Genomic DNA, 19,285 nt, shown 5'->3' with positions numbered 1-19,285 from the left:
TACTGCAGTAGAGAAAGAAGGGGGGGTGGGGGGGAGTAGAGATCAGCATACTCAAAACACATTGTCTTAACCAATACCTCATGATAAGGAGAAACAAGTACTTTTTGAAAATATTAAACAGCAGTAATGGATACCTTTTCCCCCCTTAATGAGGTTTCAGTTGGGTTTTTTTCTTTTAAAAAACACAAAATATCTAGCATACATGTTCTGACTTCCACACAGGAGAGTCTCTGGTTTCCCTGGGCAGCTGTCAGAGCAATCAACCTCAGTCATGAAAACCTCCTTTACAGGGGAGGAAAATAAAAATTAAGACCAGCACCTCCCGTAAAGATATGTTTGATGGTTTCACCTTTGTCTCTTTCAAAATTCTATTGTTACCCAAGCAAGCAGCATAGCCTGAGCTGCAAATTTAACAGTTTAAAATATGCAACTGAACTTACCTTGGTAAAAAATTAATTCCTGGGGAACACAACTTGCAGTCTGTTAGGCCAGCTGTTCAGCTAACAAATGACAACTCCTCCTTTCTTTCTAGCTGTGCCATGAACTGACATATCAAGATAACACAACAAGATTTTTGACAGATCAAATTTGCATTGGCCACAATTATTAGACACAAGTTGCGGAGGAATGACTTGCTTCACTTTAATCATTTCATGGGCATATACAGATAAGCAAAAGGCAAGAAAAAGGCTAAAGGTATTTTACATCTCTTTTTATGCTCAGGAGTTTGTTTATAGCAATACTAACCAAAAGTGAACAAAAACACTAGGGGAGAGGAAGGTGAACAAAGCAGATGATGTGCATTATTTCTGCTTATGATAGGTTAAAATCAACTCTGAGATCTCCATAATCATTCTTTGGCACTTTTGAATTACAGATTCACTTAGGAATTTTGCTCTTGGGATCATCTTTGTTTATAACATTTACATACCATTTTAGCTCATTACTGTTGATCATGGGATAGCATGGAATATTGAAATCTTTTCCTGCAAGAGATGTAAATCAAATCTTGATGTAATGTTAAGTCCTAACAGACTGCTTTGACTCATGAGTGTTGTTTTTATGCATCATTTTATTATTTTTTGTATGTATGGCAATTCTGCAAATCAGCTAGCATTACTTGTACATTTTTAAAGAAGGGAGCTCCTTTGGATTTTAAGCTGGAAAGCTCATTTTACACCAGGATGATGATATTCCAGAGCAAGTTGTAACCAGCTCCATCTACTTTCAGAAAAGAACAAAATCCCAGTTGTCTAAACCAGCATAGGAAAATGTTAGGAAAATTCTGTAATTTTCTTCTATTATCTCTTTCATCCGTCTCCCCAACTGATCCATTTCCTCCTCTTGCAATTATTTCTTTAAATGACCATTTGGAAATATATAGAAAGAGTAAGTGGTATTGTAAGTAGTAGTCATGTGGCAGATGACAATGACAAGAAAGTGCCATCTACTTTAGCTACCACCTAAATGGAATGAATTAAGAATGCATTACTCTGTGTAATGCACAGCCAAAAGGGCTCCTATAATCCTGAGAACATGTTTAGATTACTATGAAGAAAAATCAGGAAATCAGAGTAAAATATGGACACAATGCAGTAATAGCTATGGCATATATAAGTTTTTGGTGAGCATGACAGAAAGAAAAAGCCGGTGTATTCCTTCCTGTGTGTACACAAACCTCTCCCTCCTCTCATACACAGTACAGCTTTGTTTCCAAGTGATAGCTGGTTTCATATAGGAGATCACATTCTACCAGCATAAAGGCATGTTCCACTTTTAGGGACTAAATACAAAAGTGGAATCAAGGGAAACAACAAGCAAATCATAAGGTCTTTAAGCCAGACAGTCTTTTTTACTGTATTCCTACAGCAGCAGCACAACTGTATCCTGATCCATGACAGACTCCTGTCTCTGACACGATGCAAATAAATAGCCATGAGTGCAGTGTATTTATTTTAAACACTAGGCAAATATATTTGACCTTCAATCTGAGGATCTTAATGCTCCGAGAGAAATCAATGATTCAGAAAATCTTTTAATTTTACAGGTGGCTAAAACTGAGTTTAAGCTGCTTCCCTGAGGGTACAAAGAGAATTGACAAAGCTAGAAGAGAATCAGACCTTTAGCTTTTCTGCCTCAACTTCTACTTATGTCATCCTTCCCAAAAGCGATACAGCAGCAGCTGTCATATAGCAATAGGCATATTTATATAATTAATAAGCTATTGCATAAACTTACAGATAGAGATGGTGTTTGGCATAGAAGTAACTGTTCCACTCCAAATACAGAGTGGGTTCAGGCAAGCTAAATAACCATCTTCCAGAATTTTGGCTTCAATATTGAACTGCTGCCTCAACAGCATTAAAAATGGTAGGTGTCTAAGGTAACTTCTGTTTAAGAAGTCAACATATTTAAAAGAAAAAAATGTAAAAATATCACCATCAAGAAATCAGTATGTACATCAATGACTAAACATCAAGTAAGAAATACATTCAAGATATCAGAGCATATCTTGTACTAACCATATGTAAAAGCTGGTTTTAAATTATGCCCATCATTGGGGACCCCATTTATTACTGCTTTATGTATACTTCCCAGCATTCTAGAGATTATGATGTTGAATCACTATGTGCTTGTGTATTGTAGTCCCCTTGATTCTCATTTATGACGTCAACAATAAATTCAAAGTCACCTGACCTCTGCAATAAAGCCAAAAGAATACCTCCTGGAAATTATCCCCTCCAAATGACAAATTACAGAGTGTTTACATCAGGCAATTTAAAAATAAATTGGCAGCTTCCCCCTAGTCCTCTTTTATTGGTAAAATGCCTCCGCCATACTTATGAGTAACAATACCCCATCATAGACTTACCATGCAACTTATTACTGGCATCAGTTTAGGGATTCAGGTAAAGAGGGACATTTGCACCATGTCAGTCAGATGATATGGGGACTGACAGAATTTTAAGGCTGCACCTCTTATTGAAAGCAAAGAGAAACTTCCATGTTTCTGACTGACATGGAGCACACTGACAGTCTATATAAGAGGAAAGATATAAACACACAAATTTCTCACAACAAAATCTAAAAAATGCACATTTAAAAAAATTTCCAACTTAAACAAAATAAAACATTAAAATCATGCAATTACTACTGCTTTTAAAAGACTCAAGGGCCCTAGTTACAGACAAGTGACTCCTGTTCTAAGCACTGCACAGACATGCACACAGGGTGACAGAGACCCTGAACTAAGAATACTGTTTTCCGGGGCGGGGGTAAAAAAAAAAAACAAGAAACAAATGGAATATGGAGAAAGAAAAACATTTTAATACAATTACACTTGGGATTGGCCTATGCATCGTTGTCTATATTACATGCTTATATGCAAGCACCCACTCAAAATACTTGTACATACATGTAGATATGCATATTTAAACCCACAGTTATCTGTGTGTTTGTATATGCAGTCATTAAAAAACCCAATAAGCTGGGTTAATTTGAGCAAAGGAGAAGGAAAATGAAAAACAAACATACAGAAGGCTACAAACATGCAGAAAGAATAGAAGAAACATGACAAAAAAACTGACAGAGAAAGGAGAAAACAACAATACAACAAGAAAGGAGAAACAGACAAAAGAAAAATAATATCAAGAGCCTAACTTATAAAGACAGCCTGCTGACTTGCATTTCAACTACAGGTTTATTTTTCCTTCAAGAATAATAAATTTTGAACTGGAACAACTGCTTTGCTACATACCTTCAAATAAAGCCCTGGATGCCAGGAGCTGTCCCTTTCCCTGACAAAACCTACATTTGGTCACTCAGGTAAAAGTGCCATTAAGGGAAATTTCCATACCAGATCTTGACAATTCTAGAAGACATCAAGGACTTTTAATATTAAAAAAAACATATGGATTTTGCCTACAGCAGTGTCTACTGAGGTACAATTTTATTCCATCTTAACATGCTACAAAAAACCCTCAAATGAATTATATCATTCTAGAATTCACTTCACTAACAGTTGGATATACTGATGTCTAAAAAAAGAACAAACAAAAAACCCACAAAAAACCCACCTCCTCAAAAAAAAACAAACAAAAAACCAAAAAAAACCTAAAACCCACTTCCAGAAAACAAGCAACACCAAAAACACAGCTGTGAAATAAAGGAAACATTAATATTAAATTCAGCAGCTCTATTAACCTTTTCTTCTAGCACAGCTTTGCTCATTTACATGCAGAAAACATACAATGTAACTATGTTAGTCTGTATATATATACACTTATATTCAAAACAAAATGGATATTCATGTTTTTGATAATCAACTGTGAAAGGAAGTAAGTTTGCACTAAAAAGAATACTATAACAATTTCTAGAGCTCTTCCCTGCCTTCACATTCTTTTGCACTTCAGCACTGGGCTAATACCAATACCTAGGCATTATAAAAATAAAACCGAGGCATCTCCCAGCAGTATTCTTCCATTGGAATGCAGCGCCAATGAACACTGACACTTCAGACTAAGGTATAACAAAGCTGTCTTCCATTCTGGTACAATATCCAGATGCCAGAGATTCACATTTAAGGGTTGTCTGCATTATGAAACTCATGTGACAAACTAATGAGACCTCAGCAATGTACCTTGACTCTAATTCTGCAGTTTTGGGGAGGTTTTTTCCCCACATGCATTTCCTTTAGTAATTATGTAGGAATCCTAGAAAACTAATTTGTAGAAGCTAGGCTTTAAACTTTTCTGTGCATCATTTTTGCATTTTTACAACCCTTTCTCATCCTCTTTATTCAGAGTGCATATTTGTATCTAAGAGAACAAGATCTGGTTTAGTTTGGGACTATTGATTGTTGTTGCTAATCATTCAGTGATTCCATCAGATGTGTCTATTCAGAAGCTAAAAGCCACAGTACCAGGCAGGGCTGTCCTCTCCTATGTTGCTTAAGGCTAGACCTATCTAGAATGAGTTTAAAAAGTTAACAACTCTGCTCTACAAGCAGACACACAATACAGTATCACAATAGACTTCTTGCTTTAGCATTTACAAAATGCAGTCTTATAAATGTCTTTATATCTTTCTCAAAGGCACACTGCAGTACGTTCCATCACTGGTTTACTGCTACTGATATAGGACCAGCAGCAGATGCTTCTTCCAGTTTCAATAATTATCATTTCAGAGGAATTAGAGAGGCAGATAGGTAGGACTTCCATCCAGGACACAGATTCAACAACAGCTGTAATGCTTTACTTGTACCGCAAGACTGCAGAGATAACCAGGAAGATGCAAAGTACTTGACCTGAGTTTAGGATCTAGTTAAAATCTCAAAGCAACAATACAAAGTGATTCAGAGAAACTACCTCAATGCAAATGTGGCAAAACCAAGTTTTCCCAACTCCTTTGTAAACACAGAAGTACCTTTCACTTAATGTAGAAGTAGAACAATTGTCAAAATGAAAAAGAAGTGTCTTTGGTTACATCCATGTCAACATTGATCTAGTGATTTTTTTTTTTTTTTCTTTCAGGCATTCAAGCCTAGTCTACAACGGGGGTTATCAGGAGTTCAGGTTATTTTTACTTAATTCTTCCCAATGTTTTGGGAGGAATCCTGGCTATTCTCTTTTCAGTTGTTGTTGTATGGAACCTGCTCAGCATAGAAAAGAATCCCATGGGAATTTCAAAGTTCAAGAGAAGGGAGACAAGAAAATAATAGGCATTTACTCTGAATGCAGTTTGATACAGGATCATCCACAAGATTTAAGAAAATACTTTAAAAAGTCAGCAGGATAGTTGACTCCTAATACACTTATTATGGGACCATCCCTATTACAAAGATCAGATTTCAAACTGCAAAAACCTCAACAAGTCTTTCAAAAGATATGATCTTCATTAAGTTTGGTGATAAAAATCCCAGAACAATGTCACACTGCAAGACAAGGATCACCTAGAAGCCTCAGTTCAGATTCCCCACTGTACAGTGCTCTATGCAACTGCTTTTCAAGCTTGTGCTCCTTTTATGGAGGGAAAAGACAAGACAGGACAAGGTTGTGTATTATTTTTGCAGCCCAACCCTTTCCTAATCTATATTTCATCCTTGACATGCAGAAGATTTTCCCGGATGAGGATTTCAAGACAAGAGCAGCTAAGCAGATATTATTCAGTAACACTTTTTAAAAATAACAACAGTAAGAGCAGGAAAATACTAAATAACAGTTATAGTGTTTTCCTTATTTTACCATGCCACTGCAGAGAAATAACAAAAAAGAAATCCACATGACTTTATTTACTACCCTAGCTATATATTATCACTTAAGTTGTTCTATGTACTAAGGCTAACGAGGTTTCTTTGAAAAAGCTAGGAGCGACAGCAATCAAAAACCAGGATTTATGGTGGGAAGCCTCTAGTCTTCTTTTTTTCTCCCCTGTTCTAATAGACAAGTGAAAACCTTGCAGATAGTTTGTAACCATCAAGGTGTCCTAGAGCAAACTGTATCTTTATAGATGTCACTGTTTTCCGCTTCTTAGCCCTTGTATCTCATTCCAAACTAGGTAAGACCATTTGAGATGAGACACTTAAATCTACATTTGCATATTTACTAATAGCAATGTAATTGGTAGAAATTGGAAACTGTACCTTTAGTAGTAAGACCAAGGCAAGTAATCAATAGTACTACCTTTCCTGGAGCAAGGTGTGGAGGGTGGTGTATTATTAACCCAAGTGAAAAGCTTTGTTCTTCCTTTCACTCTACTGTGTAGTATATATCCAAAACCAGGTCGTATATGTACATACAAAATAGTATTTATTTCAGCTATGTGGTTATGCAAAAATCTACCAGCACAAGTAAGTGCAAAGCAGCTGAACTTCTTCCAACCAGACAGCGATAACATCCCGTACAACTTTTACCTGGTATTCTTAAACAAGTTTTATTCAGTTACCAGGCATATATTCACATTATCTTTAAGCTGCTACTGTTAAGTGGAAAGAAAAGTAACTGGCTAAGGAACCAAGGCGTATTACTGAAATATAAAATACAGCCAGTCAGTATTTAAAAAAACCCAACAATTAGTATTTAATTTCTCAGCTGTTTTAGTGCACCACTGCTCTGTAAATTGAGCCTTTGTTGTAGACAGTGGCTTTCAGATGGCAATGAAAAAGTACAAAAAAGAAATGTGTACTATCTTATTTCCATCATGGTTCTTTAACAGGAAGAAAGAACCCTGTAAACATGCAGCAGAGGACATGAATTTACTTCACGAATTATTAAATATGGGATTCACATTTCATTAGATTATATTTAACACCATTTAGTGAGCCTGTAAAGGTTGTTTTTGTTGGGTGTTTTGTTGTTTTGTTTTTTATTGGAACAACTGCACTAGCAAAGCACATGGAACAATTTCAGCAAGTGAGAGGAGTCAGGTGGTGGGGCCCCAGGGAGGTTTGGCAGAGAGGGAAATAATTCAAGTCTTCCTAGCATAAATTTTGAAACAGAAAATTCATGGAGCACAGAGGGAGACAGCTTAAGGGAAAGACAGAAGTAATATATGATAGGGTGACATAACAAAGAATTTGGGAAGTAACGGTAGTTTTATACCCCCAGCCTATTTCTTCTCATCAGGTGGGTGGGCTTTTCCTAACTCTGCCTAATTCAAAGGTATCAAATAAAAAACAGAAGCAAAACAAAAAGAGAACAAACCTCTTCCCTCAGCCCTGAAGACCCGTCACTATCCCCTCACCCCACTTGTTTTGGTTAAAACACTAAATATAAGTTCTGAAAGAAAAAACCTGCCAGCTGTTGTGAGATAAGGGATAATAGTGAACACTGAGCTTAAGTCTCTGACTCTTCACCAGATCTTCAGACCTCCAGTTGTTTGCAAAGCATCCCCTGACAGAGACGCAGATGGGCAGATGGGCAGATGGACAAAACCCACACAGAACATACACATATATGTATATAAGTGTAGAAGGGACTAGGATGGGTAGAGGGGGAGGGAGAGAAAGCTCATTTAGAGTGGCCTCAGAGGGAAAAATAAAAACAGAATAGGAGAAATCAACTTTTTGTTGAGATAACAAGAAACATCATCCGGATCCTTGGCCTTCAAATTAAAATGATCTATTAAATAAGAATAGCAACAACCCTGGCCTAACCAGTCTTTCATGCCATTATTTTTAAAAACAGGTGTTGGGTGACTACAGAATATAGTCATAAAAATGAGAACCGATATGTGAAAATTGGAAGCATAGACACAGCAGTATGAGCATGTTTGCAAGAACAAATTGTGCTCCTGGCCCAACTACCTCATGACAATGACATCTGATTTTCCCAAAATGCTCCATGTATTGAATATCAACTAAGACCAAGCAGGTAGGGAATGGAGGAACAATGTGATACACATGCTGATTCCTCCCATTTCATCTGTCCCTTCCAAACCTTCTCTCTTGATCTCATTTTTAAAAGCTTGCCTATCAAGACTGTCTGATGCTTTTGACAGCAAACTACTATTTTACACTGTCAAGCAAAAAGTGACTGATTATTGGACGGTTAGTTAATCTCCAAATGGCTACTGGGGAGACCAGCAAAACATCCAACAATTGGCAAGGCTTGTTTGGTATTTCTGCTTATTAAGTACATTTAATTATTGCCTAGTAATACTGTCTTGGTGTCTATTAAAAATCCCTCTGTGTTCAGTGGCTCATCTGCCTACAAAAAGAAAGGCTGAAGAAAATAATGCCATCTGTTCTGAAAGCAACTGAGATCCTTGCCCTTTCTCATATTTAAAAATGGGGGTGGGGGGAGTGGTGTCTGTGTATATGTGATGGTGAAGTACTGAAAACTCTCCTTCATTGTCATTTAGCTTGGATCAGCCTCTGAACACAAGGACCGAGGCCTTTGGTTGAAAGACTTTAAAAGAAAATGTGATGAAAAACTATCCCTGTGACCATTTTGTGCGTGCAGAACTCCAAGCCATATGTCAATGGTGTCAGTGGGGGTGTGTCCTGGTTTCAGCTGGGATAGAGTTAATTTTCTTCTTAGTAACTAGTGCAGTGCTGTCTTTGAGATTTGGTGTAAGAACAGTGTTGATAGCACACTGATGGTTTTAGTAGTTGCTAGGTAATGTTTATACTAAGTCAAGGACTTTTCAGTTTCTCAGGTCGTGCCAGCAAGAAGGCTGGAGGGGCACAAGAAACTGTGAGGGGACGCAGCCAGGGCAGCTGACCTGAACTGGCCAAAGGGATATTCCATACCACGGGACATCATGCTGAGTATATAAACAGGGGAGTGGGTTGGCTGGGGCCTGCTGCTCACTGCTCAGGGACTGGCTGGGCATTGGTCAGCAGGTGCTGAGCAGCTGTATTGTGCATCACTTGTTTTCCTTCCTCCCTTCCCTTCAGACTTCATTCCTCCACCCTCTCCCTCTTTTTCATAATAACTGTCATTGTTATTATTGGTGGGATTTATTTCATTTTTATTTTATTTTCAATGATTAAATGGTTCTTATCTCAACCCTTGACTTTTACATTCCTTTGCAATTCTCCCCATCCCTTGGGGGGGGAGGGGCAGCGAGCAAGCGGCTGCATGGTGCTTGGTTGCTGGCTGGGGTTAAAACACCACAGAGTGCAAAGATTCCTCTTTTGGAAAGTAGCAATTCCACCAAGAACATTACTACTACCGTATTCTGCATGATGGATTTCAAATCTAGGTGCACATCTTTTGGTGTGAGCGAGGATAGGGACTCTGAGCTTCTCTGAAACACCCTAGACACTGTGGAACAGAAAGTAGTAAATTAGCAGATAAGGCAGATATGCCAAACCTTTAAGGGACTACGTACTATCATACTGGGAAGTATTTTGTACATTACTATAGTTCTGAAAATTTTATAGGTTTACACAGGGTCAAGTACATAAATGATACTGGAGGGTATTGCAACCTATGCAGTCTGCCAGCATGTTGCCTCACACTTATGCAATACACTTACAGTGAAGCCGCTCTTGGGCTCCCACCCCAGTCTCTAGACTTTAAGAAGGTCACGGCTGCAAGGCTTGGCTTTGCCTTCCTGAGGCAAGCAGGTGTTTTTCGAAAGATACCAAGTAACCTTTCCAGTCTGTCAGAGAAATGGCCACAATGGGACTTTCTTGTGGGGGGAAACATTACAATTAAACGCCTGGAGTAGTCAGGAAATTTTACATATGCATTTTACAATTTGACTAGCACAAACCATGCATGTGGCAGCAGATTACAAATTTTTATGCTGATTTTGAAAACTGAAGAACCCTGCTGAATGATGAAATACAGATTGATAAGCCAGTCTCAAAACTTATTTGCAACAAGTTGCATATAGAAACCTGTTATTCAAACTAGTTCATACTGCTCTCTACCATTTACCATGCACTAAAATAATGAACCATGCATACCATATTGTAAATGGGTATACAAGCATTTGCTACTTACTGGCATTTATGTCCTAAAACCTTGAATATGATCATACTTCTAAAACAAAAAATTACAGTACACTGGGAATGACAGAGATGCAGAAGCACACAATTTAACCTGAAATCTCTACATGGATGGAGCTGTATGCCTGGCACCTACAGCATGGAAGAAAGAACAACACATTTTGGACAGAGATACTATGGACACACAGTCCCTCAAGCAGATAACGCTGATGGACATCCCAGAACTGCCCATTCCAGCTCATTACCAACTTCTTTAGGCTTTGTACCCAGCTAGAAGAATTTGTAGAGAGAAGTCCTATGCCTCTTTTCTGTAGGAGGTCAAATTAACTGATTACAATGATCTTTCTAAGATCTTTTACCTCTCTGCACCGCCTTCTGTTGGTCTGCCTCCCTCCCTTTCGCAACACTTGAGCTACAGAAATTGAACTTACTGGTTCCACACAGCTACCAAAAGCTCTCACTTTGTGCCTGAGCCTCATTTTGAACTCAAGAGGTTCAAACACCTGAGTATTAGCCCCGAGAAACCTCCAGTCCCACAAACATAGACTACTGCCAGAAATCAGTAAACCGATCTTCGCATCTTGCAGCTACAGAAAGGTTAAGGAGCTTGATAGTTCTGCAACCATAAAAAAAGTATGCACCTCTTTAAAATGCAGGTGATAGCATTTGATGGGTTTTGAGATAAGGAGCGTATCTGAGTGTCCTACAGACATGATAACATGAAAATTATATAAACATAGTTGTCAAGGCCTAAATCCAGATCATAAGAAAGTAACTATATAGCATAGTTATGAAAGTATTAGAAAAGCTAAATGCCAAAGCACAGTCTGCCTTTTTAAAACTACCCAAGAAATTTTATATCCTTAACATGAAGATTTTCTCCATTTTTCCTAAATCTCCTTATGCATACAACAGTCCAGCGATGATACATTCTGCAGCAACAGAACAGCTGAGTCTTCCCAGAACACAGAATTTTTCATTTATTTATACAACGTTATTTATACAACAATTCAGCTTGACTTCTGCCTGGTCTGATTCAGATAGATGCCTTAGTGGTGCTCTATGTCAGCCAGTAAATCAACTAATATTTCCTAAATTGGTCCATTTTTATTTCACTCACTCCTTCTAACATATTTCAAAATTTGCTTTACAATCAATGTAGCATAAAGAGATAGCCAAATTGCTACTACTGCTTGTGTTTCCCCATCACTTTTAAAGCCTTCCTTTATTGAAATATTAGCCTTCTATAATGAACTTGATACTAGCATATCAGTGATATTAAATTACTAGTAAGGATCCCTGAATGTAATGAAAACTAACCAGTGTATTATCATCACATTTACTTCTTCAGCTTCAACCACACCACAGGAGCAGAGTCTTTTAGAAGCAGCAGAGACTTTGGTGGTTGTTGCATAGTTCTACAGCTGGATAAAATATCCACAGACCAGCTCAAAGAAAACATTTGACCTTGAGGTACAACAGATCCTCTTTGAAACAAACTTTCTCCTCCTAAGCAATCTGAAGACTCAGTCTCTAGAAGTGAATCTGCAGGTTTTAGACATGAAGGGGAAAAAATCCTTTTGAAATAAGAGGGGGGTGGGGGGAAAAGGGTACTTGAGCATACTCTATTCCAGATCACAGAGTAATGGTTCAGAAAAAAGTTCACTGGATGGTGAGATTAATGCTAATATTTCTCAGCCTTTTTTTGTGCCACAGAAAAGTAGGAACTAGAAGTTGAAGAAAGTCCCATGCTCTAAAGCAGTTATCTCCTATCACATACCTCTGTATCTCTTTCATTACAAAAATTGCACTCAAAAGCTGAATATACATTGCAATCGTTTCATCATGTGTTATCATGGTATATTTCCAGCAATCCTCTGCACTTTAAAGGCTATTGGCTGTGACTGAATGACTTAGATTAACACATAACAAATCTCAGAGGCACTAAAACCAAGTATTTGATTTTCTAGGTCTTAAAATTCTTTCATTTATGTTGCCTGCAATATTATTGTATTAAATTGGGATAAATATCTCCCAATTTGTATTTTTCTGAAACAAGTTGAAAGTTATTTAAAACCTTAGCCAGCAGCTTTCAAACCAAAATTTGAAAAGAGATCCAACCCAGCAGCATTTTTTAAAATTAGCCTGTGCAATAATAAAGTATATAACCTGCACTGATGCATGATTGAGACATTAAAAGCCTCAATGAACCTATGCAGTAATGCAAAAAGGCCAGTAAATCTCATTTTAAGGCCTAGAATGAAGCGTACTACAGCCACAGAACGCTACACCAGAATGCACTTTCTCTGCTAGCTGCCATTTTGTGTAGACCTTACGTTAGAGCCAAGGTACAAAAAGTATTACAGAGTTTTGAACTTCTAATAAACTGCAGATTAAAAGAATAAAATTAAAAGAACAAAACATAATAGCAAAAAAATTTCAGGAAAAATCAAACTACCAATAAAGTAAAAAAAAAGGGAGGACCCAATGATATTAAAAAGCATGAAATTGAGTTTTATGAAATAAGCATTAGAAAAATTTCCAGACCAGTATGAAAAAGCAAAGGAGATGAACTGGGAACATGAGCCTTTTTGGACAGTCTGTTGCAAAAGCGGGATTTCCAAAAGATTTTCCATATTGTGGAAGCATGAATTTACATGCTTCAACTGCCTTGGGTACTGAAAGGTAAAACCTGAACAACAACAAGTTATCTGAAAACCAAAATATACAGAACTACAGGTAGGATACAATGGGAGAAGGGTCTACCGACACATCCACTGCAGAAGACTACGATCTCAAACAGTCTCACAGGCTGATTATCAAATACTTACTTCGGATCAGCAGGTCTCTGCCATGAACTCAGCACTGATCATGAGTAAATGCTTTGCCAAAGAAATTGCTAGATGAATTCAGAGCTTTTGACACAAAATTACCAGGTAATCAAGCAGTATTAAGAAGAAAATTACTAGACAGTGAAAAAATTGAGTCCCATAACAGCAACTCACTGTACTGCAATAGTGTGTGAGCATAGCAGTCTACCCTCAGAAGCACATTTCCTGTTTACTAAAAATCAAAGAATTTGCAAGTGATTCAAATATAATTAAGTATAATTAAAAATAATCTTACCTTCTTTTGATCTTCTAGTTTATGACTTACTGGATTCCTTCCATGTTTGTTCATCTCTGAAGATAAATCCATCACATTCACTCCTTGCCTTTCAAAAGGAAATCTGTTCGGCAATACAGCAAACTAATCCTTAAAACAGGGGCTACAAACACAGAGACATGGTGTTTTTCCCATCACACACCATCTCTGAACATCAATGACTTGGAGAAATGACTAAGAAACCCATTGGTAGAGCTGAGGAAAACTTTGCAGTTCACTCTTAGAACTTTCCAAATCACCATAGCGTTTTAAAATGCTGATGTTTAAGAAGAGAAATATTCATCCACTACTTTTAACTCCAACTGCTATCTGTATCTTTCTTCACAGGTTTCCATTTTACAGAAGGTTACATCCTGACTGTGAACCTGTTGGGGGAAAGAAAAAAAGATCATCAATATTGATTTGCAATTTGCTGTCACTCTTTGTAACTGTTCATCTGTCTTTTAACAGGTGTGGGGACAGAGGTGTTTGTTTGCCTTGGTGCTGTGTTTTTTTAAAAAAAAATATGTTAAAAATAACTAGTACTGTTGGGTTTTTTATTTAATACTTGGGACAATGAACCTATGCAGGATCCTACTCATCCTCTTCTCATCCCCTTTTACACCACAGCAGCCACACAGAGTATTCACTGCTAACAGTTAGTGAATTCCAGCTACACACATCCAGGAAAAGTTAAAGGAAAGAGCAAAGAATTTCTCATCATCATCATCTACCTCCTACTCAGTGCTTTCAAAAAGTAATACCCTGTATAACACTGACAAGGTCCCTGTAGTCAGAATACTAAGTCCTAGCAAATACAACAACTTTTAAACCCCCTCCAAAAAAACCCCACACCTCCTGCAAAAGTTCTCTTAAAGGCTGCACATAGTAGGTGGGAAATAAAACAAGACAAACTGCAAACAAGACTTGTTTGCCAGAAAATTAAAGTTCTGCTAACTGCAAGAGAAAGAGACAGTGTCTTTTCTGTCATTTTTGAGAACAACATTGTGGAATATTCATTCCTTCAGTGCAATTGAAAGTCAATTGCGTATAAACTGAATAACTGAGTAGATGAAGCCCCCATAAAAAATAATTTGAATGCCACTTAAATTAATTTTAAATGCATAATTTCACAACATGCCTTCACTAATGCATACAGAATAAGAGATACAGTGTATGGAATGGTACACACTAGCTCACGCAGTCTGTCTCTAATAAAATGACATTGAAAGTTTATTTTCTCTTAGAATAAATATATCCAAAATTCAGTGGAGTCATTACCAGTATTACTATCAGCTTAAACTGTCTTCTCATCATACCTAAGGTACAAATGCTACTCTACAGTACCTGATTTATACTTAGGCCAAAAATTGTAAAGCTGATGCCTGAAGTTTGCTTCTAAAGAAAGAAATCCATATTTAGGCATCTATGGCTGGGGAGGCTTGAGGGGGTTGGTTTTTGTTTTTTTCACCCTAGGTGCCTAAACCTGAGGTTCAGAAACAAAGACTGGGAACTGACAGTCAAGTCTGAAAGGTGCTTCTAGGAGGATCTGAACTAACCTTCTGTATTTGCAATGAAAGCTACTTATGTTTTTTAATAGATGTCACTAGGCTCATGCCATGCCAAACAACTCATTGCTCCATTTTTGGTTTGGTTGTTGTTGGTATCTTGGATTTCTGAGTATTCTCAAATTTGCATTTTTCACTTGGGACTTAAAGGCAAAACCTGCTGCAGTCCATGAAAAGTTATTTTTTGATAGTGTTGAATTAAAAACAAAAAACCCGAAAGATGTCTAGTCCCACAACTAAAATAGCAAGCTTTCTTTTTGTGATCCAGTTACACCGGAGAAAGACTTAGGCTGTTACCACAGGTTGGGTGACTCCACAAGGGTGGGATAAACTGAACAGTGAGACAAAATCAAGGGCTCAATATTGATACAAAGAAACACTGACAGCATGTTGTCCTATGGGATACAATTTCTCCTTCAGACGAAAAAGTGTCCCAACAAGGAATAAAATTGTAGTTATTCTCAACAACTACAATGTGAGGCAGCTATTTCTTACCCATATTTATCTTTGTATAAATTTGAATACAATATCAACAAAGGACTAATCATACAATAAGGACATGTCTGTTCCAAAATAACTAGAAGCAAACAGAAGATGCATCTGCCTTGTGAAATCATAGGAATATCAACAATTATACACAAAGCTACTAAATGACAGAAGGTATACCCAGGCAGAGGCTGGTTTCCCAAACACAGCTTTAGGTTGTTAAGTCCCACCTAAGAATGTAACCAACTCTGCTTGCTATTCTAACTTTTGAGAATCACCACCTCCTGCAAATGACACAGATAAGCATCATATTACAAATACGCTCACCAAAGTAGACTCAAATACTTAGAGAACACCTTTCTACTCATCATTTAGAGCATCCTGGGAAAGTCAGTGAAATAAATAGCAGGATTGTACTGCATGTTAACTGCCCAGAAAATAGAAATATAAATAGAAATATATATAGAAAATAGACATTAAAACTGCACTGTTAAAAATTTCCATAAAATTAGATTTTTTTATTGAATTAAGACACCACTCAGATAACCTTCCCAAGCACACCCAGCTTTTCTCTCACTGTTTCCACAGAGACTGAGACATAGACACCACTCCCAGGCACAGACCGTTCCCAATCCTAACCAAGGCCTCACAGGTACAACCTGCAGTTCCCCCCACTTGACAGTTTTGGGGATCCACAAAAAGTCACAAGTCTATGATGCCAGGATGCAGGAAGATAAAACATGAGGTACTGCTACAGCTATCAGCATCTGGATTTATGCCTGTAACAATTCTAAAGCTCCGATAAGTCAAAACCAAGCTGTTAAAACCCAGCAGTTTCCCTGGTTCATTTCATGGTCAGACATGTAAATTATATTACTCCCCATGCCTGGCAATTACGCGATAGCAGGCAATTAAGCTATTCTGTGGAACTGTATGGTGTTTTGAAGCCAAAGTTGGACAGAATACAAATAATTTTGTTTGGACTGCCCTCATTACTTTTAACATGCAAAGCACAGGGTGGCAATTCTTGCTCATTCCATTCAGCACATTGTTCCATGGTCTTCAGTCTTTTCAACATAAACAGCTGTAATTAAAATGCTTTTGGCTTGCTTTTTTTTTTTTAAACAGTGACACCCGATTTATTATTCACCATTTTACACTGATATTTAACATGCACACAATCACAGAATAAAATATCTAGAGTGCTAGAAATCCTAATGATCACACACTAAATAACATGGGTTTTACTAGATCATCAACAAATGCAAAAGGAAAGATAAATCAGAGCTTTTTTTACAATTTTATTCCCTTAACAGACACATAACATTCATTCATTAATAAGCCTAATCACTTACAGATACTTATAATAAAATAGTCTGGCAGATTAAGCATTTAGCACTACAAAGACAGGCCTAAAGAAAGTGAGCAAGCTATGCAAGCTAGAAGCATCCTTAGACTTACTTATTAAACAAGGCAATGAGGAAAACATTTTGAAACCTATGTCTGACTGGGGCTTAGTGATTTCCTCCTCTTGAGATGTGCTATGGAAGGTATTCAGGGTGATTAAGCTGGTTTAGGTACCTCTATTATTTGTCTAAATTCAGGTGGACTTAGCCTGAAAGAACTTGTTGTTTTGCTACACTGTGAACTACAGGTTACTCAGACTATGGGAAACAACCCTAGACTATATTCTGAGAATCACCAGAGCTATCCTTTCTGTACTACCCTTATTACCAACACACGTAGTTCTTGAAAAGTTTACATTGACAGGATTTTCAGGAAGCAACCAGCATCCTCAAGCTCTCTGAAGGCCTCCTCCATATTTATTTTTTTTATTATTATTTTTCCTTAAGTGGCACATTCACTAAATATTTGGTGGAAGTTAAGACAAATATCTTTAGAGAGTCTGGATGTTGCAAGTCGATCTGGTTGGGTAGCATGGACAGGAAAGGGGAGCTGTAAGGAATTACTCTGTCTTCATCAGTTTTCACAGTTCTACAAAGGAAAAGTTGCTCTACAACCTCAGGAAAAAAATCTAGATAATGACGGTTGTTTTTTGTTTGTTGGTTTTTTTTATCCTGGGTTTCCTCCCATTGTTGGTGACTTTCTGATGCATTAAAACTCCATGACTTCATAAGGTACATTCTGATAGCTACCTATGAGGTTACACACCAAGACATTGCTCTGTGGTAGTTACTGTTTTCAGGGATGCATTAGAGCCCTCACAGGTTACTCTCTTTTTCAGAATCATATCATGCCCACACAGACATCCTCAACTTCTGCCACCATTAAAGTGAATTTGTAGTTAGTTTGAAGCAGGTACAGGTATGAAACTGTGGCTTTATTTTGTGCTTTTCAATTTTTTTTTTTGTTTTTGTGTAGGATAAGCCTGTTGAGCTGCATCCTGTGTATTACCAGCTGCCCTGATAGGGTTTTATGGTTAAGAGCATTGGAGAGTTATGTTTTTGTTAAAGCATTTCTGGAAATATTGATACAGGAGTTATTTTGTGGGTATGCTGTTGATAGGAAAGGCAATGCAAATTTTAGAGGGAAAACACACCATGTTTCAGTGTTAATACCTCACTATCAAGATGGAGATTCTACTTTACATGCAGTTACCATGATGATGCAGAATTTGGGGAATGGGAGGGAACAGAAATTGAACACAATACCTGTTCATCTCTTTCAAACACAACAGCATCTATGCCAGGATCAAAAGCAAGTGTCAGCTGTAAATCTCAGTATACAACTAAAGTAAAACGCAAGATGCTGGCAAATCAGCCTTAGCTCCTGCCCATCAGTGTAGCCAGGGATAGCAGCATGGCCGAGAGAAGATATGGGAGAATGACAAGGCCCCAAGACTCCCTTGAGAGGAGCAGCCAGGCATATTGTTGTGCAAGGCATCACCTCTGCCCCACTGTCCTTGGGGCTGATCCTTCAGGTTGTTGCAATAAAAAAAAAAAAAAAATGAGGCTCACCACTAACATTTTACAAAGCTTTGCAAAGTAATTCAGCTCCATATTGAAGACAGGCAGTTCAGAGATACCAGAGATCTAACTTCCATCCTTGATATGCTCCTACAAATCCTCTAGGTGTTTTGGTACCCCAGTGTGGCTCTAATAATTTACCCATAGCAATAGCTTCACAATGACCTCAAAAAAAAGCTTACCTCTAATCATGAAAGCTTCCTAGCTTTTTTGTAGTCTTTTCCCACAGGCAGAAAGCATTTAGGATCTCTGTATAGGTTTGACTGCAAACAAAGTTTTTTTTCCAACCTAAATGATTCTAAGACCATCAAGTCCAACTTGATGTCCAACCCAGAATTGCCAAGTCCACCACTAAACCATGTCCCTAAGCACTAAATCTACATGGTTTTTAAATGCTTCCAGGGACGATGAATCTAACACCTCCCTAGACAGCCTGTTCCAATGCTTGGCCACACTTTCCATGAAGACAATTTTCCTAATATACAATCTAAACCTACTCTGGTGCAACTTGAGGCCATTTCCTCTTATCATTTGCTATCTGGGAGAAGAAACCTACCCTCACCTGGCTACAACCTCTTTTCAGGTAATTGTAAAGTGCAATATGGTCCTGTTGAGCCTCCTCTTCTCCAGACTAAACCACC

At 37.7% G+C, this 19,285-nt stretch overlaps 1 protein-coding gene across 1 annotated transcript in view; it reads right to left on the bottom strand.

Moving 5' to 3' along the window:
- NAV3 (neuron navigator 3) overlaps positions 1–13,946 on the bottom strand; it is a 414,479-nt gene extending 400,533 nt beyond the window's left edge. Inside the window, exon 1 of the mRNA XM_055711535.1 lies at positions 13,586–13,946. Within this exon, the coding sequence (XP_055567510.1) occupies positions 13,586–13,657 (72 nt within the window). The 5' untranslated portion in view covers positions 13,658–13,946. The remainder of the gene's footprint in view (positions 1–13,585) is intronic.
- Positions 13,947–19,285: the final 5,339 nt, after the last annotated feature.

The sequence above is a fragment of the Falco cherrug genome, chromosome 5, assembly GCF_023634085.1.
Source record: "Falco cherrug isolate bFalChe1 chromosome 5, bFalChe1.pri, whole genome shotgun sequence".
NCBI lineage: Eukaryota > Metazoa > Chordata > Aves > Falconiformes > Falconidae > Falco > Falco cherrug.
The sequence above is the reverse complement of the archived record's forward strand: the minus strand, read 5'-3'. Positions and strand labels throughout refer to the sequence as shown.